Source organism: Pristiophorus japonicus, chromosome X (genome assembly GCF_044704955.1).
Source record: "Pristiophorus japonicus isolate sPriJap1 chromosome X, sPriJap1.hap1, whole genome shotgun sequence".
In the NCBI taxonomy this organism is placed as follows: domain Eukaryota; kingdom Metazoa; phylum Chordata; class Chondrichthyes; family Pristiophoridae; genus Pristiophorus; species Pristiophorus japonicus.
In genome coordinates, this window is record NC_092010.1 from 28,631,807 (window position 1) to 28,658,552 (window position 26,746).

At 46.6% G+C, this 26,746-nt stretch overlaps 1 protein-coding gene across 1 annotated transcript; it reads right to left on the minus strand.

Moving 5' to 3' along the window:
• Window positions 1–26,710, minus strand: LOC139240880 (glycerol-3-phosphate dehydrogenase [NAD(+)], cytoplasmic-like). The gene is made up of 8 exons (XM_070869386.1): window positions 26,517–26,710; window positions 11,290–11,467; window positions 7,499–7,639; window positions 7,109–7,247; window positions 5,205–5,317; window positions 4,260–4,493; window positions 2,508–2,614; window positions 1–616 (listed from the first exon to the last, which is right to left on the minus strand). Exons 1-8 carry the CDS (start codon window positions 26,708–26,710, stop codon window positions 520–522), a joined length of 1,203 nt encoding a protein of 400 aa, XP_070725487.1. The 3' UTR covers window positions 1–519.
• Between the last annotated feature and the right edge of the window lie 36 nt (window positions 26,711–26,746).

Consider the following 26,746-nt stretch of genomic DNA (forward strand, 5'->3'; position numbering starts at 1 on the left):
TATAGTTTTTTTTTAAAAAAGTAATTTTCAGTGATTTTAAATCAGGTGGAGGACTGGACCCCATTAAAAATGCTTATTTTTGCTGATAAACCCGTTTTCAGATGCAATAAAACTGCACCAGGTTACCACTCTAAAATACGTCAAGGAATGGAAAGGTGGAATAAAAGAGAAACGATTGCGTTCTGTTACGCTGGTTCATGGAAGGTTTTACGTTGATTTTACAAATCAATTTTAGCAGAAACTTGAAGCCTGACCGAACCAGCGCAATTTCAAGCGCATTTTCCCGATTGCATCCAAAGTGGAAACTCTACCCCCCATACAGACACACACACACATTTGATGTATGTTAAAAACCTGCCTCATTTTGTACGAGTGCCAGAGATGTGCATGACACAAATACCCAGAGATTTGCATGACACAAATACGGCGTAGATATTTTGCGTGCATTGAATGGTGTTCGATTTGTTAGTCAATTAAACCCAAGCGAGGTCTGGAAAAGGTTCCTCGGGGTTGACCTGGTTACTTGTGTTCTGGATGATCCTGGAGGCACTGGATGAACTCCGAGACGGGCTTGCCTTCATAACAGATCTGGTACACAGCAGTGAACAGAGGGAATCTAGGAAAGGAACAAAGGTCAGTTGCACGTAGCTGAATATTAAGCGGAACGAAGCACATCATTGAAAGAGGAGGCCGATTTATGACACTTTCCCTGCTCCAGTCTTGCTTCATTTTGCTCCGCTTCCCAAGCGTAGCCTCACCCAGATGTTAGGCCAGGATATCTTGTCCGTGAACTTCTTCTGACATCATCAATGGCATTCCAAAGGAAATTACAAAATGGGGGCAGACTAGGTGAAGCAGTGAATTGGACACTGGCCTTCCACCGCTGGAAGTTTGGATCAAATTAATGGGATGAAAGTTGCTTCTGGTTGTACGTGTCTTAACGTAAAAGGAGTTTGGGTAGACTCAATCCAGTTTCCGGTGTGTGGGGGCCGACAGCACTAAACTGGCACTACTTTGGCATGAATTGGTACAGGTACTACGTTGGTCATGTCATTCATAGGCCCCAGGATGGTTGTTATGGGAAATGGAAAAGCATTACACTAGTGTCGTACAGGGGGCTCATCTGAGGTTAGAGATGGGCTACACAATTGGAGCAGTGCAGAAAAAGACTTGCATTTCTATAGCGCCTTTCACAACCTCAGGACATCACAAAGCACTTTATGGCCAATGAAGTACTTTTGGAGTGTAGTCACTGTTGTAATGTAGTAAATGCGGCAGCCAATTTGCGCACAGCAAGCTCCCACAAACAGCAATGTGATAATGACCAGATCATCAGTTTATATGTTGATTGAGGGATAAATAAATATTGGCCAGGACAGCGGGGATAACTCCCCTGCTCTTCTTCAAAAAGTGCCATGGGATCTTTTATATCCACCAGAAAGCAGAGGGGGCCTCGCTTTAACGTCTCATCTGAAAGACGGCACCTCCGACAATGCAGCGATCCCTCAGTACTACACTGGAGTGTCAGCTGAGATTTGTGAGCTTAAGTCCCTGGAGTGGGACTTGAACCCACAACCTTCTGACTCAGAGGCGAGTGCACTACCCACTGAGCCACTGCTATAGTCTGCATCCAACTGTATTATACGTGAGCTGGTAGTGGTTATACAGATACTGGGTCTCCAAAATGCTAGGTATTCCATTCCCCAGCACCAACTTGCTTTACCTGGAGAAGTGCAAAATTCGCCAAAAAAAGTAGATAGGTTATAGAGACACAATGGCACCCTCTCCAGCATACACTCCAAGTAGTGGCATTTTTCCCAACATTTTTATTCCGCTTTTCCTAGCAAGAGCAAAATAAAAACATGGCCTTCTCTGTTGGTGTCAATGACTCTCATTTGGATGCTAGATCAGCCGTGGCTCAGTGGGTATCACTCTTGCCTCGGAGTCAGAAGGTCGTGGGTTCAAGTCCCACCCCAGAGACATAATCTTCCCAGTGCAGTGCTGAGGGAGTGCCACACTGTCAAAGATGCTGTCTTGCAGAGGAAACGTTAAACAGGAGGTCTCGTCTGCTCTCTCTCAAGTGGACGTAAAAGATCCCACGGCGCTATTTTGAAGAAGAGCAGGGGAGTTCTACCCTGTGCCCTGGACGATATTTACCCCAGTGGCAGGAGGTTCGGTCACCAGTGTGCTGTTATAATCCGAAAGGGCGGTGGAAGCAGAATCAATAGTAACTTTCAAAAGGAAATCGGATAAATGCTTGAAAAGGAAAGAAAAAATTGCAGGGCTACGGGGAAAGAACAGGGCAGTGGGACAAATTGGCAGCTCGTCAAAGAGCTGGCACAGGCACGAAGGGCCTCCTTGTGTGCTGTATGAATCTAGAGAACAGATGACTACACTACCTTTTGGGTGTGCCAAGCATGGGCTGCCCAAGGAATAATCAGAGGAGGGCTGGTCTCTCGGTGTGGGCGGGGAGCAGGGATTTAATTATAGGCCACAATAACACTTACGTGTCGACCAGGTTTTTGAGCTTTAGAGTACGATTGATTTCAACAGCTGTCTGCGGTCCCTGAAGCTTCTGCCCATTCAGCATCTCTTTTTCCAGCTGTTCAATAGGCTGAGGAAGGATACAAGAATCATTCGAGAATTTCGCTGCCAACTTTAAAACAAATTAATTTGTGATTTCCTACGCTAAGTGAGCACGGTCACTTCAATTTGTCACATCTGTCTGAAGGTGGTTCCGTGACGTGTTGGAATCCATACAAACACAATTGGCTCCAGTACCCCTTAACGTGGGTGAGGGAGGCTCCAGAGCGTGGTGGAATTCCCCTCCACCCCCTGACTTTTGCTGGAAAGTGCAGATGTGGAACCTAGGAACAGGAGAAGGCCAGTCAGCCCCTCAGGCCTGCTCCGCCATTCAATCAGATCATGGCTGATGTGCACCTCAGCTCCATTTATCCGCCTATGCTCCATATCCCTGGATAACCTTATCTAACAAACAATAGGATGAGGACACGGTTGGGTTGGGCTCCCCGTGTCCTAACTCGCACCAAGTCGCGCTCACCCATCACCCCTGTGCTCGCTAACCTACATTGGCAACGCCTCGATTTCAAGATTCTCATCCTGGTTTTCAAATCCCTCCATGGCCTCGCCTCTCCCTAGCTCTAATCTCCTCCAGCCCCACAACTACCCCCCCCCCACAAAGAGATGTCTGCGCTCCTCTAATTCTGCCCTCAAGCATCCCGGATTATAATCGCTCCACCATTGGTGGCCGTGCCTTCTGTTGCCTGGGCCCCAAGCTCTGGAATTCCCTGCCTAAACCTCTCTGTCTCTTTATCTCCTTTTCCCCCTTCAAGACTCTCCTTAAAATCTACCTCTTTGACCAAGCTTTTGGTCACCTGCCCTAATTTCTCCTTATCTGGCTCGGTGTCAAATTCTTTTATCTCATAATACTCCTGTGAAGCACCTTGGGACGTTTCAGTACACTAATGGCGCTATATAAATGAAAATTGTTGTTGGTGGTTAGGATGGTTCTGATGGCCCCCCCCGGCCCCGCCCCCCCCTCTCTCCTTTGGACAATCACTGGCGGCAACCACCGGAGAGCAGCCACTTGAGTGAGGTCATGAGATCGCGCCCTCGGGGTTAGGCAGTGCCTGCAGCAGAGGAGCTTTGCCATTTCGAAGGGATCTCATCTCCACACTCGATATAGACAGCGCACCATGGGGAGAACAGGACACCTTCTGTCAGGAGAATGTTCTCCATCTTCAGAACTGCAAAACCTCCCAAAATCCCAAATACACAATCACAGGCATCAGACACGCCGCAATTCTAAACTATCATTGGTGATAACAAACATAACCAGCCTTAAAGCAGGACTCCCTGTCTATTGTGACCCACAGCCAAGGCCGCGATAGAGAGCTGAAGTCAGGCCGCAGTGCCCCTGGGCTAGGAAGAGGGAAAATCAACCACAATGTGCACTATCGATCGACATCTAGTGACTCCTGCAATGTCAGATAAGGACGGGTACGATCAGGCTTAGCTGTGATGTCATATGTGGTAGAACAGCCAGCCGACATTCAATGCAGAACGGCCACTTGGGCGAGGTCCCCAAGGGCGGCTGGAGCCTGTCGAATGGGTTTCCAGCAAGAGTCGGTGTCTACAGGAAAGATAGGGTGTTGGGTCGTTCCCAACTTAGTCACCGACTGCGGGATCGAAGCTCAGGGTGGGGTTGAGGGACACGCCGGTTTTTCCTCCCACCACACCTTTCCCGTTACTGCGAACGCTTCTGCAATCTTCCTGTTGCGGCCTCCGTAGCAGGTGGCAATGAGGTCCGCCACTCCGCAGCTCTCGAGGAAGGTCGTGCACAGCACAGAGCCCTTGCAGTGCAGCCTCGCAAAGGCGATCATCTCCATCAAGCCCAGTCGGATCACGGCAGCCTTCGTGTTGTCTCCGCAGCCCAGTCCATCACAGAATCCGGCACCGACAGCAACCACGTTCTTAAAAAAAAACAGAAAAAAAGAGGGAGAGAGCAGACCGCGCATGAACCAACATTCAGCTAAACAGAGCATGGGAAAAGGCCTGAATAACACTCAATTCCAGTGAATCACTGACCAAATGGTGATTCAAAAGAACAAGAACTGGCATTTGCATAATGCCTTACATGGCCTCAGGACATCTAAAGTGCTTTATTTTTAAAGTGTTATGTATTGTTATGATGTAGTCAATCAGGGGAGTTCTCCCCGGTGTCCTGGCCAATATTTATCTCTCAACCAATATCACTAAAACAGATTATCAGGTCAATATCACATTGCTGTGTGTGGGAGCTTGCTGTGCGCAAATTGGCTGCTGCGTTTCAGACATTACAACAGTGACTACACTCCAAAAGTACTTCATGGTTTGTAAAGCGCTTTGGGATGTCTTGAGGTTGTGCATTCATCCACCAATTCGCCTCGGTTTGATGTCTCATCCGAAAGACGGCAGCGCTCCCTCAGCACTGCACTGGAGTGTCAGCCTAGATTTATGTGCTCAAGTCTCTGGAGTGAGACTTGAACCACAACCTTCTGACTCAGCTGATACCTGTCCATCTAAAGTTTGCGCTTCAGAAATGTAATCACTCTTATCTGTACAGGTGAATTCTCATGAGTAACGTACAATCGTAAAATTCCTCAAAATAAGCAGGGAAACCCACGTGTGAGAGCTTTATCTACCTTTAAGGCCCCGCATATCTCCACAGTGTCTGCTTCCTCCACCACCCTGATCCTGAAGTTTCGTGTCTGCAGTAGTTCTTTTAAAACATTTCCATGTTCAATGCTTGTGGCTCCTAAACAGTAGAAGAAGTCATGCAAAGTTTAGTCAGAAGGGGAGAAAGAAAAAAAAAAAGAAAGGATGAAAGAAGAAAGCAGAAAGAAAGAAAAAAAAAAGACTAAGAAAAAACCGGAAAGAAAAAGGAGAAAAGAAAAAAGAAGGAGAAAAGAAAAAAGAAGAAGAAGAAGAAGAAGAAGGAGAAAAGAAAAGAAAAAGAAGGAGAGAAAAGAAAAAGAAGAAGAGAAAAGAAAAGAAAAAGAAGGAGAGAAAAGAAAAAGAAGGAGAAAAAAGAAAAAGAAGGAGAAAAGAAAAGAAAAAGAAGAAGGAGAAAAGAAAAAGAGGAGAAAAGAAAAAGAGAAAAGAAAAAAGGAAAAAGAAGAAAAAAGAAAAAGGAAAAAAGAAGAGAAAAGAAAAAGAGGAGAAAAGAAAAAGAGGAGAAAAGAAAAAGAGGAGAAAAGAAAAAGGAGAAGAAAAAAAGAGAAAAAAAAGAGAAAAAAAAGAGAAAAAAAAAGGAGAGAAGAGAAGAGAAGAGAAGAGGAGAAAAGAGAAGAGAAGAGAAGAGAAGAGAAGAGAAGAGAAGAGGAGAAAAGAGAAGAGAAGAGAAGAGAGAAGGGAGGAAGAAGGAGGAAGAAGGAGGAAGAAGGAGGAAGAAGGAGGAAGAAGGAGGAAGAAGGAGGAAGAAGGAGGAAGAACGAAGAACGAAGAACGAAGAACGAAGAACGAAGAACGAAGGAAGAAGGAAGAAGAACGAAGGAAGAACGAAGGAAGAACGAAGGAAGAACGAAGGAAGAAGGAAGGAAGAAGGAAGAACGAAGAACGAAGAAGGAAGAACGAAGAAGGAAGAACGAAGGAAGAACGAAGGAAGAACGAAGAAGGAAGAACGAAGAAGGAAGAACGAAGAAGGAAGAACGAAGAATTGCATTCATATAGCGCCTTTCAAGACCACCGGATGAAATACTTTTTGGAGTGTCTATCTTAGAGCTGCACCGTCCACATTACAGGATATTCTTAAAATATTTTTTTCACAAGCCATTGGAAATTAATGCTCCTTTAGATTAAGTGTAAGCATTGCCTATGCAAGCTCGATTTGTTCAGGATCAGCGTCATAAAGCATCACTGGGCGCAAATCCCAAAAATATACTCTGTTCCCAAGTACAAATTTCCCTCAGCTGGATTCGAACATACCGTATCACAATGTTGCCTTTAAGCTGCGAGGCCGCATGGCGCCCTGTAGCTCCCGCGCAGCCGGGTCACCGGCTTTTAAATAGGAAAAACCGCACACACACGGTATTTTGAACCTTAAAGGGGCTGCTCACCTAAAAAAAAAATTAAAGGGAACATTGCCATACCACTAAGAATGTCAATTTTCTCTTCACGTGGTTACTGCACTCTGCCTTTAGAGCCCCACATGGGCATCCCTAGTGTCCCCCTACTCCTGATCCTGATGTTTGGTGCTTGCCAATGATTCCAAGTGAAGGAGTCATGTACCATTCCTTGGCCGAGGGTCTTTCTGGCTTCTTACCTCCGCTCCTTGAACTAAATGCTAGGTGTGCAAGGACTTCCAAGTTTTCCTCTCTACCAGCAGAGATGGTATCTAAACCCTCTTTCTCCCCCCCCCCCCAACCCCACCCCCACCCCCGTTAGCAAGGCTGAGATCAGAAGATTTTTTGGTTGTGGGGGGCGGGAAATCATAGGTGCCAGAATACGGCCCACCGTTTTATACTACTGAAGGCTTCAGCTCCCAGGTCCTGCCCGTGTACACAACACACACCCTTCAACCTGGTAATGGAGGACTGTGCGACATTACCAATGGTGGTCTCGCAGAATTTCCCAGCTGCTACTTCACTGGCGAGATTGGTCCCCATCAGCACGCTCACTTCAATCCCAAGCTTTTCCCGGATTATGTCAGAGATCAGCTTCAGACCATCTAGTTCAACGTCAATACCCTGCAGAAAGCAACATTTAAGACCATGATTTTACGATTGGATGTGCAAGATCCGAGCCGAAAGATTAAACAGAAATAGGCTGTCCAGCCATGGGTAAAGCACTCACAGACATTCGGACTAGATCCAGTGAGGAGCTAAATTATATATTGGGCAGAGTCTGCTCAGAGGAAACAGAAATAGACAGAGGGAGGGGAGAAGGGAGACAAGAGAAAAGAAAAGACCCATCCTATAACTGCAGGATCACACTATACCTTGATGAGAGAGATTCCGATAGTGGAAGGCTTGATGTGACCTTTCAACTCATCGCAGGTTCGTCTGATGAACTGGTGCGGGACGACCAGCATTAAAATATCTGCATCTTTTGCCGCATCCAGCAGCTCAGGCACCGCAACCTGAAAGGATTGGACAACAAACAGCAGTGAGGAGCGGTGTAAGATTAGGATCACAGGTCACACACAAATAACCAAAGGGTCTTCGGAGTTATAAGGCAATTTATTAAAGGAGCGGTAGTTCAAATTCAGTCAAACACAACACACAATCAGGATAAACATAGTACATACGACCGTGACAAGTAGCTGGTACTAGTCCCGATCGGACAGACGGCTGGTGGCACGAACAGTTCTTATCTTCACCGTCTAGGTCTTTCTTTTATTCTCTTTTTAGGGGTGGGCCTGGTGTAGGATATTGGCAGGACCATTTAACCGATGGCATGTCGAGTTCTTTGTCTCAACTCGTGGGTGAAACCCTCCTCTTCACATCCTCCCATGGTTGGAGTCAGACAGGCCGTTCTTGGCCTTCAGATGTTTGGAGCTGCCCGTTATCAGTTATTAATGTTCTCGCTGTTCAAGTTGCTTTAGCTGTTGTACCATGGAATGAATCTTCAATTCCAACACCAGTCTGAAGAGACTTTTTGCGAGTGATTTGAACATCCCTGATTTTAGAGGGAAGAATTGGAGGAGCACATGGATCTCGTGGTGCTGGAGACGTTAGAGATAAGGAGGAATTCGAAAACAAGGATGAGAATTTTTTTTTTTTTTTAAATCGAGGCATTGTCATCCAATGTAGGTCAGCGAGCACAGGGGTGATGGGTGAACGGGACTTGGTGCGAGTTAGGACATGGTCAGCAGAGTTTTAGATGAGTTCAAGTTTATGGAGGGTGGAAGATGGGAGGCCAGCCAGGAAAGCATTGGAATCGTGTAGGCTAGAGGCAACAATGGCACAGATGAGGATTTCAGCAACAGATGGACTGGGGCAGAGTCAGACACGGGTGATGCTATGGAGGTGGAAGTAGGCAGTCTTGGTGATGGAGCAGACATGTAGTCAGAAGCTCAGCTCAGGGTCAAATAGGATGTTGAGGTTGTGAACGGTCTGGTCAGCAGCCGTCATTCCATGGACTTTGGAGCTGTCTAGGAAAACTCCAAACCCAGGGGGTGTCTGTAATGTGTGCACCTGTGAGGTTGCTTCCAGGTTTGCAATAAGTTTTTAAGCCGGTTCACGGGCTCCCAGACCGCCTGCAATTTCTGCGGTCTGGAAGAGTCAGTGTTCCTTGTTTTTATTGAATGTGAGAGGTTGCAGCCCCTGTTCCATTATTTGAAGGGGCTGCTCCTCAAATTCTGGTTGCACTTCAGTTCCACACTCCTGATCTTTGGGCACCCTGTGCGGAGGGGAGCGGGTAGGTCCGAGGGCCTCCTCGTAGGACTGCTCCTGGGCATGGCCAAGGGGGCCATCAGCCGATCCAGGCAGCGGGCGGTCGAGGTGGTCGTTCAGCCCGACTGCCTGCCTCTCTTCCGCTGTTACACCCGAGCCAGGGTGTCCCTGGAGATGGAGCACGCGGTGTCCACCGGTACGCTCGCGGCCTTCCACGAGAGGTGGGCGGCGGAGGGACTGGAATGCATCATCACCCCCGGCAACCAAATTTAAATTTGATTTTTAATGTCTAAAGTTTAATTTTTGTTTATTGTGCCACAGGGTCTATGGAGCGTCCTCATCTGTTTCGGATGTCACCAAAAGTTCGTCACCATCCTCCGCCTGCTCCACAACGACATGCAGGCCGTGATCCTTACCAACGGATCCATCACAGACCCAATTCACGTCCGGACCGGGGTCAAGCAGGGCTGCATCATCGCCCCAACCCTCTTATCAATCTTCCTCGCTGCCATGCTCCACCTCAACAGTTGATAAGCTCCCCGCTGGAGTGTAACTAAATTGCAGAACCAGTGGGAACCTGTTCAACCTTCGCCGTCTCCAGGCCAGGTCCAAGACCACCCCAACCTCTGTCATCGAGCTACAGTACGCTGACGATGCCTGCGTCTGTGCACACACAGAGGCTGAACTCCAGGACATAATTGACGTATTTACCGAGGCGTATGAAAGCATGGGCCTTACGCTAAACATTAGTAAGACAAAGGTCCTCCACCAGCCTATCCTCGCCACACAGCACTGCCCCCCAGACATCAAGATCCACGGTGTGGCCCTGGACAACGTGGACCACTTCCCCTATCTTGGGAGCCTCCTATCAACAAGAGCAGGCATCGACGACAAGATCCAACACCGCCTCCAGTGCAGCCTTCAGCCGCCTGTGGAAAAGAGTGTTTGAAGACCAGGCCCTCAAAACTGTCACCAAGCTCATGATCTACAGGGCTGTAGTAATACCCGCCCTCCTGTATGGCTGAGACGTGGACCATGTACAGTAGACACCTCAAGTCGCTGGAGAAATACCACCAGCGATGTCTCCGCAAGATCCTACAAATCCCCTGGGAGGACAGACACACCAACATTAGCGTCCTCGACCAGACCAACATCCCCAGCATTGAAGCACTGACCACACTTGATCAGCTCCGCTGGTCAGGCCACGTAGTTCGCATGCCAGACACGAGACTCCCAAAGCAAGCGCTCTATTCGGAACTCGCCCACGGAAAATGAGCCAAAGGTGGGCAGAGGAAACGTTGCAAGGACACTCTCAAAGCCTCTCTGATAAAGTGCGACATCCCCACTGACACCTGGGAATCCCTGGCCAAAGTGGAGGAAGTGCATCCGGGAGGGCGCTGAGCTCCAAGAGTATCGTCGGCGAGAGCGTGCAGAAACCAAGCGCAGGCAGCGGAAAGAGCGTGCGGCAAACCAGTCCCACCCACCCCTTCCCTCAACGACTATCTGTCCCACCTGTGACAGAGACTGTGGCTCTCGTATTGGACTGTTCAGCCACCTAAGAACTCATGCTAAGAGTGGAAGCAAGTCTTCCTCGATTCCAAGGGACTGCCTATGATGAGTGCCCCCCTCCCCCCCTTTTAGCCAAGGGGCACTTGTATAATTTGTGGTTCTAGAGCCCTCAAAAAAAAAAACAGGGGGGCACTTGTTTGAAAGTGTTTGGAGTGTCGTTCTCTCTCCCCCCCCCCACCCCACCTCCCCTTTAATCAGGGGGCACTTGATTTAATGTTTTATTTTGTTCACAACAAAATAGTTGGAGAGCTGTTGAATTGACAATGGCTCAGCCAGTCACATGATGTTCACGAGACTCAATAAAACCCCAGTCAATTGGGTGTTCTGGGGTCCACGATGAGGCAGGTGGATGAACTGCTAATGTGTCGTGTGATTGTTAAACCTTTGCTAATAAATCAACTAGTTCTCAATAGCAATATGTTGCTATGGATTCTTAAGCAAAGAACCTGTGAAGCAAACACATTACAGGGTCCAAACTTCGGCCCCAAGCCCTGACAATTCATCCGGGAAGCCCAGACAACTCAACTTTACTTGCCCTATGTTTTGTTTATTTGTTGGCTTGAAGGGCCTGGAGGTTTACAAAGGGCTGTTCTGAACACCTTGTTGGTGGATCAATCTGAAGTCAGAACAGGCAGCATCTGATAGTACTGGAGTTTGAGATGAACGCTAATTAATGGGAACATGGATTTAAATAATTTTACACCGCCTCCCAAGCTCCATATCAAAGTGACAGTGAGACAGAAAAAGCCCTTGGGCACTCGTGCCCCAGCCCACCCACAACCTCTCCCCTCTGCAAACCTCTCGAGCCATGCTGCACAGCACTCACCAGGTTTGCTGGTAGCTTGTTTCCAGGCAGGTACTTCACGTTCTCATGCTCAGTGTTTATCATTTCCGTTAGCTTCCTGCCGTTCACCATCTCTTCAAACACCCACATGTTAACAGTGTTGTCAAACTTCTTACTTTTGGCCGCATTCTCTCCAACTATTTTTCCGATGACTGATCCCCTGAGAGGGAAGGAAGTGACGTTTTCAGAAAATAGCGTGAAGTTATGAAAGGAAAAAAAGAACGAACTTGCAATTTATTTAGCCATTCACGCCTTCGAGACGTCCCAGAGCGCTTTGCAGCCAATGAAGTACTTCTGGAGAAAGTCACTGTTGTCATTTGTGCACAGCAAGCTCCCACAAACAGCAATGAGATAAACAACCAGATAACATGTTTTTTTGGTTACGTTGATTGAGGGATATGTATTGGCCAGGACACCGGGGAGAACCCCCCCCCCCCGCGCTTCTTCGAAATGATGCCATGGGATCCTGGACGTCCACCTGAGAGGGCAGGTTTAACATCTCACCCGAAAGACGGCACCTCCGACAGTGCAGCATTCCCTCAGTACTGCAAGCCTAGATTTTTATGCTGAAGTCCCTGGAGTGGGACTTAAACCCACAACCTTCTGACTCAGGTGAGGCTGCCACCCACTGAGCCATGGCTGGCACCTTAAAACTGTGCTGATGTTGAAAAGCAGGTCAATGTTCAGCACAGAAGACTGCTTCTCCGAAATGTCCATCACTGTGCTGTTCCTGTCCAACAACCATCGAAACGTGTGGAATAAGTGCGGTTGAACACATTTTAGGGATGCTGTTTCTATCACCACAGCTGTTGACTGACCTGCCGAGTATTTCCACCATTTTCTGTTTATATTTCAGATTTTCAGCATCTGCAGTATTTTGCCTGTTGTATTGATAGATTTTTATTGGGCGTGGGTATTTAGGGTTATGGAACCAAGGCAAGTAGGTGGAGTTAAGATACAGATCAGCCATGGTCTAATTGAATGGTGGAACAGGCTCGAGGGGCTGAATGGCCTTCTCCTACATAAAGAACATAAGAAATAGGAGCAGGAGTCGGCCATTTGGCCCCTCGAGCCTGCTCTGCCATTTAATAAGATCATGGCTGATCCGATCATGGACTCAGCTCCACTTCCCTGCCCACTCCCCATAACCCTTTACTCCCTCATCTTTCAAAAATCTGTCTATCGTCACCTTAAATATATTCAATGACCCAGCCTCCACAGCTCTCTGGGGTAGAGAATTCCACAGATTTACAACCCTCAGAAGAAATTCCTCCTCATTTCAGTTTTAAATGTGCGACCCCTTATTCTACAACTATGCCCCCTAGTTCTAGATTCCCCCACGAGGGGAAATATCATCTCTGCATCTACCTTGTTGAGCCCCCTCATTATCTTATTTATCTCAATAAGATCACCTCTCATTCTTCTGAACTCCCAATAAGTACAGGCTCAACCTGCTCAACCTTTCTTCATCAGTCAACCCCTTCAACTCAGGAATCAACCTAGTGAACCTTCTCTGAACTGCCTCCAATGCAAGTCTATCCCTACTTAAATAAGGAGACCAAAACTGTACGCAGTACTCCAGGTGTAGCCTCACCAATAACAGTTGCAGCAGGACTTCTCTGCTTTTATACTCCACCCCACTTGCAATAAGGGCCAACATTCCATTTGTCTTCCTGATTACTTGCTGTACCTGCATACTAACTTTGTGTTTCATGCACCAGGACACCCAGGTCCCTCTGTACTGCAGCATTTTGTAATTTTTCTTCATTTAAATAATAATTTGCTTTTTTATTTTTCCTGCCAAAGTGGATAATGTCACACTTTCCCACATTATACTCCATCTGTCAAATGTTTGCCCACTCACTTAGTCTGTCTATATCCCTTTGAAGATTTTTTGTGTCCTCCTCACAACTTGCTTTCCCACCCATCTTTGTATCATCAGCAAACTTGGCTACATTACACTCGGTCCCTTCATCCAAGTCATTAATATAGATTGTAAATAGTTGAGGACCCAGCACCGATCCCTGCAGCACCCCACTAGTCACTGTTTGCCAACCGGAAAATGACCCATTTATCCCGACGCTCTGTTTTCCGTTAGTTAGCCAATCCTCTATCTATGGTAATATATTACCCCCAACCCCGTGAACTTTTATCTTGTGCAGTAACCTTTTATGTGACACCTTATCGAATGCCTTCTGTAAATCTAAATACACCACATCCACTGGTTCCCCCTTATCCACTCTGCTCGTTACATCCTCAAAGAACTCCAGCAAATTTGTCAAACAGGATTTCCCCTTCATAAAACCATGCTGACTCTGCTTGATTGAATTATGCTTTTCCAAATGTCCTGCTACTGCTTCTTTAATAATGGACTCCAGCATTTTCCCAATGACAGAGGTTAGGCTAACCGGTCTATAGTTTCCCGCTTTCTGTCTGCCTCCTTTTTTAAAAAAAAAAGATAGGGCCGTTACATTTGCAGTTTTCCAATCCACTGGGACCTCCCCAGAATCCAGGGAATTTTGGTAGATTACAACCAATGCATCCACCATCTCTGCAGCCACTTCTTTTAAGACCCTAGGATGCAAGCCATCAGGTCCAGGGGACTTGTCCGCCTTTAGTCCCATTATTTTACAGAGTACTTCTTCTTTAGGTGACATTGATATTAAGTTCCTCCCTCCCTATAGCTCCTTGATTATCCATTATTGGAATGTTTTTAAGTGTGTTCTACCATGAAGACCGATACAAAATATTTGTTCAATGTCTGTTTCCCATTACTAATTCCCCAGTTTCATCCTCAAGGGGACCATTTACTTTAGCCACTCTTTTCCTTTTATGCACCTGTAGCAACTCTTACTGTTTCTATATTTTGTGCTAGTTTACTTTCATAATCTATCTTCCCTCCCTTTATTCCTATGTTACCAAGTATGTATTTTACTCATTAGCAGCTTCTCCCTTAGGTTTGGTGGATAAAGGCCTGACGGGGTACTGAACCAGAGGCTGGGGAAGGTCATGGGGTCAAGGCTGAATTAGCTCATTTCAGGCAGGGTTGTGGTACGGGTACTGCAATTAGTGCAGTACCCCTGGGCTAAGTGGCACGGGGGGAATTAACCAGGATTTACACTGCCGATCACTGGCCAGCAACTTTACTGCTGGAAGCGCGAATGTCGGCAAAATCGGGCTTGGCCCCATGGTCGAAAGCCCGCTGCCACTCGCTGTCCACCTTAGTTAAGGTACTGGATGCCAACAGCTTGATATCCAACAACCACCTCCATTTATATAGCACCTTTTATGTATAAACCATCCGAAGGTGCTTCAGAGGCGCAATAAAAATGGATGCCAAGGTCCAGGATGACTAAAAAACTTGGTTTATGAGTGGAGTTTTAAGGAAGGTTTTAAAGGAGGAGGGAGGAGGTGAAGAGGCGGAGGGGAATTGTACAGCGTGGGGCCTCGGCAACTGACAGCACAGCCGCCAACGGTGGGGCAAAGGGACAGGGGGCTGCATAAGGGGCCAGAGCCAGAGGAATGGAGTGTTTGGGAGGAGGGTTGTGGGGCTGGAGGAGGTTAGAGATAGGGAGGGGGCGAGGCCACGGAGAGATTTAAACACAAAGATGAGAATTAGAAGTTTGGAGTTGCCCTGAATGTCGACATCTCAACTACACTGCCCTTCGTATCAAGAAGTCCGTTCTCTGATCGGATCTAAATGTAACTTTTCACCAGTTTACGGTTTGGAGTCTGGTCCTACTAACTTGCCTTATGTTAGAGTAACGTTCAGAATTGACCTTATTCAAGGCAGTTAATATGTTTATGCACTTGTTCAGTTCTTCCATTTATATGTTCGTATGTTGCTATGTTCTCATCATGGGATGAACCTCGACTCTTGATTGTGTAAGGGAGGGGATTGATCTTGTTGAGGAATTTATACAATTTATGCAACAACACGGACCTGGATTCACCAAGCGTTTCACTTGTGATGGTCCATGTTGATCTGCCGCTTTATGAGATTAACGAGTCTCTCATTCCACAACTGCAGTTGTAGACCAGCAGGTTCATCGGCGCCAAGCCCCGAAACCTCCCTCGGGACCCGGTGCCTCACAACTTGAGCCTCTTCTGGGAAATCCCCTCCGTGCCTTTCAGTTCTGCACGGAGGGGATTCCTGTACAGGCTGCTCTTGCACACTCTCCATGTTGCCATCCTCATCTGCCGTCCAGACACGCCATGGAGCACCACGTTGACGTCCGGAGGAGGCGGGGGTCCTCAATGGAGTGCTCTCTATGCAGGAGTCCTCCTATTTATTGGGGACTTGGCCAGGAGGGTGTTGCACGGAGCAGTCCCGTGCAATAGGTTTTTAAAGTCGGTTCACGCCACACCGCTTGTAATTTCTGCAGTCTAGGAGTCCGTGTTCCATGTGTATATTGAGTGTGCGAGGTTGCAGCCCCTCTTCCAATATCTGAAGGTGCTGCTCCTCAAATTCTGGCTGCACTTCAGTCCCACACTCCTGATCTTTGGGCACCCTGTGCGGAGGGGAGCGGGAAGGTCGGAAGGCCACCTCCTGGGCCTGGCCAAGGGGGCCATCACCCGGTCCAGGCAGTCGAGGGGGTCGTTCAGCCCGACTGCCTGCCTCTCTTCTGCGATTACATCCAAGCACGCGGTGTCCACCGGTACGCTCGCGGCCTTCCGCGAGAGGTGGGCGCCGGAGGGACTGGAGTGCATCATCACCCCCGGCAACCAAACTTTAATTTGATCCTTATTGTTTAAAGTTTAATTTGTCTATGTTTGTCAGTTTTAGTGCCCCTCCCTGCTTTTATACCCAGGGGGCAATTGTAAAATGTGTGTTTCTGGTGCCCTAAAAAAAAACAAGGGGGCACTTGAAAGGTTTTTGGAGTGTGACCTCCCTTTAATCAGGGGGCACTTGTTTAATGTTCACAACTAAAATAGTTGTAGACCAGCAGGTTCTGCTGCCATTAACTTGAGTCCCACAGAACCTGCCTTGCCTGCTCAGTGCAGGCCCACAAGGCAGCAGCTCTGCCAATTATGTTTGAAGCAAATAAGAACAGAAAATGCTGGAAATACTTTTTTTAAAATTCGTTCATGGAATGTGGGCGTCGCTGGCAAAACCAGCATTTATTGCCCGTCCCTACTTGCCCTTGAGAAGATGGTGGTGAGCCGCCTTCTTGAACCGCTGCAGTCCGTGTGGTGAAGGTACTCCCAACAGTGCTGTTGGGGAGGGAGTTGTAGGATTTTGATCCACCGACGATGTAGTTCCAAGTCAGGATGGTGTGTGACTTGGAGGGGGATGTGGAAGTGGTGGTGTTCCCATGTGCCTGCTGGTGTTGTCCTTCTAGGTGCTAGAGGTTGTGGGTTTGGGAGGTGCTGCCGAACAATCCTTGGCGAGTTGCTGCAGTGCATCTTCTTCAACATCATCATAGGCGGTCCCTCATATCGAGGATAACTTGCTTCCACGCCAAAAAGGGATGAGTTCACAGGTGTTTCAATGAAGGACCTAATATTTCAGGTCCTAAGCTACATGTTAAAGGATGGAAGATGCCTGTGCGTAGATTTTTTAATGTGCGGTGGCCGTTGTACACTCGCCACCGCACGGGCTTGACAGAGCTAGGTCTTGGTCCAGTGGCAAGGATTAACCAAGACGGCTGCAGTGCATCTTGTAGACGGTACATACTGCAGCCACAGTACGTCGGTGATGGACGGAGTGAATGTTTAAGGTGGTGGATGGGGTGCCAATCAAGCGGGCTGCTTTGTCCTGGATGGTGTTGAGTTTCTTGAGTGTTGTTGGAGCTGCACTCATCCAGGCAAGTGGAGAGTATTCCATCACACTCCTGACTTGTGTCTTGTAGATGGTGGAAAGGCTTTGGGAAGTCACGAGGTGAGACACTTGCCGCAGAATACCCAGCCTCTGACCTGCTCTTGTTGCCACAGTATTTATGTGGCTGGTCCAGTTAAGTTTCTGGTCAATGGTGACCCCCAGGATGTTGATGGTGGAGTATTCAGCAATAGTAATGCCGTTGAATGTCAAAGGGCAATGGTTAGACTCTCGATTGTTTTAGATCGTCATTGCCTGGCACTTGTGTGGCGTTAGAGGGAATTAGATATGGCCCTTACGGCTAAAGGGATCAAGGAGTATGGAGAGAAAGCAGGAAAGGGGTACTGAGGTGAATGATCAGCCATGATCTTATTGAATGGTGGTGCAGGCTCGAAGGGCCAAATGGCCTACTCCTGCACCTATTTTCTATGTTTCTATATATAGTGAAAGGGAAAGGAAATCATTAAAAAAAACAAAAGACTGGGAAAAGAGCATAAAAGGGAAGGCAGAGAGAGATGACAAAATGGTTGAATAATTTAAAAAGAAAAACTTGCCAAAGCGAAATCAACAAAATGGCAGTGTGAAAGGTCTTGTTCTAAACAGTAGAATTAAGTTTTAATTACCTAACCACTAACGGGCAATCCAAAATACCGCAGAGAGAGAAAGAAGACTGAGGGGTGACCTGATCGAGGTCTTCAAGGTTATGAAAGGATTTGATTGGGTAGATGTAGAGAAGATCTTTCCACTTGTTTCCACAGGGGTCATTAATACAAGATAGTCACTAATAAATCCAATGGGGAATTCAGGAGAAACTGCTTTATCCAGAGAGTGGTGAGAATGTGGAACTCCCTGCCACAGGGAGTGGCTGAAGCGAATAGTATCGAGGCATTTAAGGGGAGGCTGGATAAACACATGAGGGAGAAAGGAATAGAAGGGTATGTTGATGAGCCTCCTTCCACCCTCTTTATCTAGGCTCGTGTGGATCATAAACACCAGCACGGACCTGTTGGGCTGAATGGCCTGTTTCTGTGCTGTACATGCCATGCAAGTTTAAAAATCGCAACGCTGCTGGGCAGTTTTTATTAAGTTGAGAGAATCAACAAGATCTGTGATCAAATGCAAAAAAAAAGTAGTGATTGGAAAAAGGAATCATCGACCAACCAAGCAAAACAATAAAAGCAACCACCCCTCTCCATCGGGATTACTGCCATCGTATTGCCTTGTTATCAAGCGCCCTGGGGTTTCTAAGCATTGGCCAAGGTTGAACGTTACTCACTTTGACATCCCAGAGAGTCACTGCCCCCGCACACTACGACAAACTATTTACTTGCCTCACTTACCCTACCGAGAGTTCCAGTTCCCACCCTGTCCATCATTTCAGCAGTTTATTTATTGTGCTCAATGTGCAAAACCAAGCGGCAAAACAGTCAGAGTAAAATATTTGACCTTCACTGGATCTCTATTTAGCTGCGTTACCACAGCACGTAGAGACACAAAGCAAATTACAATGAGAGAGTCACTGGATTGCAACCAGTGGTAGAGGCAGAAACCCTCACCACATTTAAAAAGTACTTGGATGTGCACCTGAAGTGCCGTAACCTGCAGGGCTACGGACCCAGAGCTGGAAAGTGGGATTAGGCTGGGTAGCTCTTTTTTCGGTTGGCACGGACACGATGGCCGAATGGCCTCCTGTGCCGTAAATTTCTATGATTCTAACCAGGAGTGGAAATCCTGCAGGATTTTTCTCATTTTTCACTGAGGCAAGATGAAGTGCCCCAACTGCTGCCCCCGGTTGAGATGACCGAAGGAATTCACCTTGAAGAGAAACCCTCCAGGATGTTGTACTGAAGACTTCTACAGACCGCAAGAGTAGACAAGGGTAATGCAGAGGATGTAATTGATCTAGATTTTCAAAAGGCCTTCGATAAGTTACCACATAATAGACTAATGAATTAGATCAGAGAATGTGGAGTCAGGGGACAAGTAGCAGATTGGATAGCTAGCTGACTCCAAGTCAGAAAGCAGAGAGTAGAGGTAAAAGGTAGCTATTCACAGAGGCAGAAGCTGGGTAGTGGTGTTCCATAAGGATCAGTGCTGGGACCACTGCTGTTCACAATTTATATTGACCATTTTAGACTTTGAATCAAAAACACAATTTCTAAATTTGCAGACGACACCAAATTAAGGGATAGTCAATACTGAGGAGAAGTGCAACAAATTACAGGAGGACATTAATAAAGTTGCAGAATGCGCATATAATTGGCAAATGAAATTCAACACAGATAAATGTGAGGTATTACATTTTGGTAGGAAGAATAGGGAGGTCACTTATTACTTGGAGGGTGAGAGTCTGGGTGGGGTAGAGGAACAAAGGGATCTCAGAGTACCAATACATAAATCACTAAAAGTAGCAACACAGGTTAGCAAGGCCATAAAAAAGCAAACCAAGCACTCGGGTTTATTTCTAAAAAGGTATAGAATTAAAAAGTAGGGACATTATGGTAAATCTGTATCGAACCTTGGTTAGACCACACTTGCAGTACTGCGTACAGTTCTGGTCGCCATATTATAGAAAGGATATAGAGGCACTGGAGAGGGTGCAGAAGATTTAAAAGGATGATTCCAGAAATGCGAGGGTATATATATCAGGAAATGATGAACAGGCTGGGTCTCTTTTCTTGAAAAGTGAAGGCGGAGGGGTGACCTAATAGAGGTCTTTAAAATGATGAACGGTTTTGATAGATTAGATAGAGAGAGAGAGTTTCCATTTGTGTGGAAGAGCATAACTAGAGGCCATCAATATAAGAGAGCCATCAAAAGATCAAATATGGAATTCAGAAGAAACTTCTTTACCCAAAGAGGGGTGAGAATGTGGAACTCGCTGCCACAGGGAGTGGTTGAAGTGAATAGTATTGATGCATTTAAGGGGAGGCTGGACAAGCATATGAGGGAGAAGGTGATACAGGATTATGCTGATAGATTTAGATGAGGAAACATAGAAAATAGGTGCAGGAGTAGGCCATTCGGCCCTTCGAGCCTGCACTACCATTCAATAAGATCATGGCTGATTATTCCCTCAGTACCCCTTTCCCGATTTCTCTCCATACCCCTTGATCCTTTTAGCCATAAGGGCCATATCAAACTCCATTTTGAATATATCCAATGAACTGGCATCAACAACTCTCTGCGGCAGGGAATTCCACAGGTTAACAACTCGCTGAGTGAAGAAATTTCTCCTCATCTCAGTCCTAATTGGTCTACCCCTTATCCTAAGACTGTGTCCCATGGTTCTGGACTTCCCCAACATCGGGAACATTCTACCCGCGACTAACCAGTCCCGTCAGAATCTTAAGTTTCTATGAGATCCCCTCTCATCCTTCTAAACTCCAATGTATAAAGGCCCAGTTGATCCAGTCTCTTCTGATATGTCAGTCCTGCCATCCCGGGAATCAGTCTGGTGAACCTTCGCTGCACTCCCTCAATAGCAAGAACGTCCTTCCTCAGATTAGACCACCAAAACTGAACACAATATTCCAGGTGAGACCTCACCAAGACCCTGTACAACTGCAGTAAGACCTTCCTGCTCCTATACTCAAATCCCCTACTATGAAGGCCAACATACCATTTGCCTTCTTCACCGCCTGCTATACCTGTATGCCAACTTTCAATGACTGATGAAGCATAACACCCAGGTCTCGTTGCACCTCCCCTTTTCCTAATCTGCCACCGTTCAGATAATATTCTGTCTTCGCGTTTTTGCCCCCAAAGTGGATAACCTCACATTTATCCACATTATACTGCATTTACCATGCATTTGCCCACTCACCTAACCTGTCCAAGTCACCCTGCAGCTCCTAGCGTCCCCCTCACAGCTCACACCGCCACCCAGTTTAGTGCCATCCGCAAACTTGGAGATATTACACTCAATTCCTTCATCCAAATCATTGATGTATATTGTAAATAGCTGGGGTCCCAGCACTGAGTCCTGCGGCACTCCACTAGTCACTGCCTGCCATTCTGAAAAGGACCCGTTTATCCTGACTCTCTGCTTCCTGTCTGCCAACCAGTTGTCTATCCACGTCAGTATATTACCCCCAATACCATGTGCTTTGATTTTGCACACCAATCTCTTGTGTGGGACCTTGGACTTTTGAAAGTCCAAATACACCACATCCACTGGTTCTCCCTTGTCCACTCTACTAGTTACATCCTCAAAAAATTCCAGAAGAGTTGTCAAGCATGATTTCGCCTTCATAAATCCATGCTGACTTGGACCGATCCTGTCACTGCTTTCAAAATGCGCTGCTATTTCATCCTTAATAATTGATTCCAACATTTTTCCCACTACTGATGTCAGGCTAACCGGTCTATAATTACCCGCTTTCTCTCTCCCTCCCTTTTTAAAAAGTGTTACATTAGCTACCCTCCAGTCCATAGGAACTGATCCAGAGTCAATAGACTGTTGGAAAATGATCACCAATGCATCCACTATTTCTAGGGCCACTTCCTTAAGTACTCTGGGATGCAGACTATCAGGCCTTGGGGATTTATCGACCCTCAATCCCATCAATTTCCCTAACACAATTTCCCACCTAATAAGGATATCCTTCAGTTCCTCCTTCTCACTCGACCCTTGGTCCCCTAGTATTTCCGGAAGGTTATTTGTGTCTTCCTTCGTGAAGACAGAACCAAAGTAGTTGCTCAATTGGTCTGCCATTTCTTTGTTCCTCATTATAAATTCACCTGAATCTGACTGCAAGGGACCTACGTTTGTCTTCACTAATCTTTTTCTCTTCACATATCTATAGAAGCTTTTGCAGTCAATTTTTATATTCCCGGCAAGCTTCCTCTCGTACTCTATTTCCCCCCTCTTAATTAAACCCTTTGTCCTCCTCTGCTGAATTCTAAATTTCTCCCAGTCCTCAGGTTTGTTGCTTTTTCTGGCCAATTTATATGCCTCTTCCTTGGATTTAACACTCTCCTTAATTTCCCTTGTTAGCCACGGTTGAGCCACCTTCCCCGTTTTATTTTTACTCCAGACAGGGATGTACAATTGCTGAAGTTCATCCATGTGATCTTTAAATGTTTGCCATTGCCTATCCACCATCAACCCTTTAAGTATCCTTTGCCAGTCTATTCTAGCCAATTCACGCCTCAAACCATCAAAGTTACCTTTCCTTAAGTTCAGGACCCTAGTTTCTGAATTAACTGTGTCACTCTCCATCTTAACAAAGAATTCTATCATGTTATGGTCACTCTTCCCCAAGGGGCCTCGCACAACAAGATTGCTAATTAGTCCTTTCTCATTACACATCACCCAGTCGAGGATGGCCAGCTCCCTGGACATAGTGGTCGAGAAAACCATCCCCAATACACTCCAGGAAATCCTCCTCCACCGCATTGTTACCAGTTTGGTTAGCCCAATCAATATGTAGATTAAAATCACCCATGATAACTGCTGTACCTTTATTGCATGCATCCCTAATTTCTTGTTTGAGGCTGTCCCCAACCTGACTGTTTGGTGGTTTGTACACAACTCCCACTAGCGTTTTCTGCCCCTTGATATTCCGTAGCTCCACCCATACCGATTCCACATCATCCAAGCTAGTGTCCTTTCTTACTATTGCATTAATTTCCTCTTTAACCAGCAATGCCACCCCACCTCCTTTTCCTTTCTGTCTATCCTTCCTAAATGTTGAATAACCCTGGAGGTCGAGTTCCCAGCCTTGGTCACCCTGGAGCCATGTCTCCGTAATACCAATGATATCATACCCGTTAACTGCTATCTGCGCAGTTAATTCGTCCACCTTATTCCGAATACTCCTCGCACTGAGGCACAGAGCCTTCAGGCTGGTCTTTTTAACACACTTTGACCCTTCAGAATTTTGCTGTAATGTGGCCCTTTTTGCTTTTTGCCTTGAGTTTCTCTGCCCTCCACTTTTACTTTTCTTCTTTCTATCTTTTGCTTCTGCCCCCATTCTACTTCCCCCCCATCTTCCTGCATAGGTTCCCATCCCCCTGCCATATTAGTTTAACCCCTCCCCAACAGCACTAGCAAACACTCCCCCTAGGACATTGGTTCCGGTCCTGCCCAGGTGCAGACCATCCGGTTTGTACTGGTTCCACCTCCCCCAGAACCGGTTCCAATGTTCCAGGAATTTGAATCCCTCCCTTGTGCACCACTCCTCAAGCCACGTATTCATCTGAGCTATCCTGCGATTCCTACTCTGACTAGCACGTGGCACTGGTAGCAATCTTGAGATTACTACTTTTGAGGTCCTACTTTTTAAATTTAGCTCCCAGCTCCCTAAATTCATCTTGTAGGACCTCATCCCATTTTTTTACCTATATCGTTGGTACCTATATGCACCACGACAACTGGCTGCTCACCCTCCCTTTTCAGAATATCCTGCACCCGCTCCGAGACATCCTTGACCCTTGCACCAGGGAGGCAACATACCATCCTGGAGTCTCGGTTGCGGCCGCAGAAACGTCTATCTATTCCCCTTACAATTGAATTCCCTATCACTATAGCTCTCCCACTCTTTTTCCTGCCCTCCTGTGCAGCAGAGCCACCCACGGTGCCATGAACTTGGCTGCTGCTGCCCTCCCCTGATGAGTCATCCCCCCAACAGTACTCAAAGCGGTGTATCTGTTTTGCAGGGGGACCCCTGCACTACCTTCCTTGCACTGCTCTTCCCTATCTGGCTGTGTACCCTTTACCTGCGGTAAGACCAACTCACTAAACGTGCTATTCACGGGAGGAGGCTCGAGTGGAGCATAAACGCTGGCATGGATTGGTTGGCCCGAATGGGCTGTTTTTGTGCCGTCTATCCTGTGTAAAATAGCAATGTTGGGACACAAACTCAGAGTGGGAAAGGGGGGTGGGGGTGCAGTGAGAAAGGCAGTGGCCTTCACAGCTGAATCTTTGATATAACCTTCCAACAGTTGGAACTAAGCCGTGGAAAATTCATTGCTGTTCTATTTTTAATAGATTCCGATTCCGAATAGCTGTAGTCTCTATGTACACCCAAATTCATAACACTAAAAACACAGTAGCACTGCTAAACTGCTGTGTGAGGTGATCCTGCTGCATTATTTACATTAGACTGCAGTGAACTATTGAGGCACATTCCTAGTCACAGGCCATCTGGACTTTTGCATTCAGTTTTAGGCACCGCACCTCAGGAAGGATATTGGCCTTGGATGGGGTGTAGTGCTGATTCATCAGAATGATAACGGAGCTTCGGGGGTTAAATTATATGAGGACAAGTTGCATGGTGATCTATTTAAGATGTGTGAAATGATAAAGGGGTTTGATGGGGTAGATACAGAGAAACTATTTCCTCTGGTGGGGGGAGTCCAGAACAAGGAGCATTAACTACAAATTAGAGCCAGGCTGTTCAGGGGTGATGTCAAGAAGCACTTCTTCACACAAAGGGTAGTGGAAATCTGACCCCCTCCCCCAAAAGGCTGTTGAGGCTGGGGGTCAATTAAAATTTGCAAGACTTAGATCAATAGATTTTTGTTGGGTAAGGATATCCAAGGATATGGAGTTGAGGTGCAGATCAGCCATGATCTAATAGAATAGTGGAACAGGCTCAACTGACTGAAAGGAACCGGGGGAGACCAATGTTCCCCTATTCCAGAAGTGCATTGCATTATTCAGAGGCTTCAACCGTCGACTAAATGCAGTCAAAACATTTCTACATTACAAGAAAGATGTGACTGCCCACATTACAGGAAAGTTGCGATTGCACTAGAGAGGGTACAGAGGAGATTTACGAGGATGTTAACAGGACTGGGGAATTTTAGCTATGAGGAAAGATTAGATAGACTGGGGTTGTTTTCCTTGGAACAGAGGAGGCTGAGGGGAGACCTGATTGAGGTGTATAAAATTGAGGGACCTAGATGGAGTGGATAGGAAGGACCTATTCCCCCTAGCAGAGAGGTCAATAACCAGGGAGCATAGATTTAAAGTAATTGATAGGAGGTTTAGAGGGGAGTTGAGGAGAACTTTCTTCACCCAGAGGGTGGTGGGGGTCTGGAACTCACTGCCAGAAAGGGTGGTAGAGGCAAAAACCCTCATCACATTTAAAAAAGTACTTGGATGCACACTTGAAGTGCTGTAATCTGCAGGGCTACGGACCAAGAGCTGGAAAGTGGTATTAGGCTGGATAACTCTTTTTTGGACACGATAGGCCAAATGGCCGTCTTCTGTGCCTAAATTTCTATGATTCTAGGCAGGCCAGGTACTGTTTTGTAAAATATGACTGAAACAGACAACTGAATAAGAGCTATAATATTCAATGGTGTTAAGCAAATGGAGTTATGTAGAGAAAGATAATTTATTCTCTGAAATTTAATATCTTATAAGAACGCAAGAACATAAGAAATAGGAGCAGGAGTAGGCCACCTGGCTCCTCGAGCCTGCTCTGCCATTTAATAAGATCATGGCTGATCTGATCATGGACTCAGCTCCACTTCCCATAACCCTTTACTCTCATATCGCTCAAACATCTGTCTATCTCCACCTTAAATATATTCAATGACCCAGCCTCCACAGCTCTCTGGGGGCAGAGAATTCCACAGATTTACAATCCTCAGAAGAAATTCCTCCTCATCTCATTTTAAATGGGCGGCCCCTTATTCTATGTCCCCTAGTTTTAGTTTCCCCTAGGAGTGGAAATATCCTCTCTGCATCCACCTTGTCAAGCCCCCTCATTATCTTAACCATTTCGATAAGATCACCTCTCATTCTTCTGAACTCCAATGAGTATAGGCCCAACCTATCTTCATAAGACAACCCCCTCATCTCTGGAATCAACCTGGTGAACCTTCTCTGAACAGCTTCCAATGCAAGTATATCCTTCCTTAAATACCGAGACCAAAACTGCACGCAGTACTCCAGGTGTGGCCTCACCAATACCCTGTACAGTTGTAGCAGGGCTTCTCTGCTTTTATACTCTGGCCCCCTTGCAATCCCCCTTCCTGATTACTTGCTGTACCTGCATACTAACTTTTTGTGTTTCATGCACATAGACTCCCAGGTCCCTCTGTACTGCAGCACTTTGCAATTTTTCTCCATTTAAATTACAATTTGCTTTTCTATTTTTTCGTTACGTTACAAACCTGACTTTCTGGATTTGCACAGTGCAAAAATGGAAACTATTGATTAAGATCAGTATCCAAACTGACAAATGTCACTCGGTGAAAATGTTCTAAATGCACCAAACTGCAATCCAAAGAAATCTTATTACTGCATATACCAATACTCATTGTTAAATGCACCAGTTCAACCAACATGAAACCTACAGGCTTTAAGTTACACAAACTGAAATGTAACAGATGTATATTACAGTTCAGAGCAGAGAAAACGGCTCATACCTACCAGTTGCCAGATCCAACGATGCAGACTTTTTTCGGAGCCATGGCCACTTGTGCTGCTGCAGAAGACACGGGAACTCTGCACTCTGCCGCTATTCGCTCGGCTCTGTAGCCAATTCCGGGGCACTTTGCGCACCCGGGGCTTTCAAACGCCTGTCCTCGCCAAGGAAAAACACACCCCGCTCCCAGCTCGCTCATTGGCTCGCGTTGCGGGCAAGCTTATTGGTCAGCGAT

Coding starts and splice junctions, on each gene's coding strand:
- LOC139240880 (XM_070869386.1), bottom strand. CDS start 26,710: ATGAGCGAGCTGGGAGCGGGGTGTGTTTTTCCTTGGCGAGGACAGGCG. Junction 7,640..11,289: donor ACAAGCTACCAGCAAACCTG/GTGAGTGCTGTG, acceptor CAATCCTTTCAG/GTTGCGGTGCCTGAGCTGCT. Junction 7,248..7,498: donor TCGGAATCTCTCTCATCAAG/GTATAGTGTGAT, acceptor TGCTTTCTGCAG/GGTATTGACGTTGAACTAGA.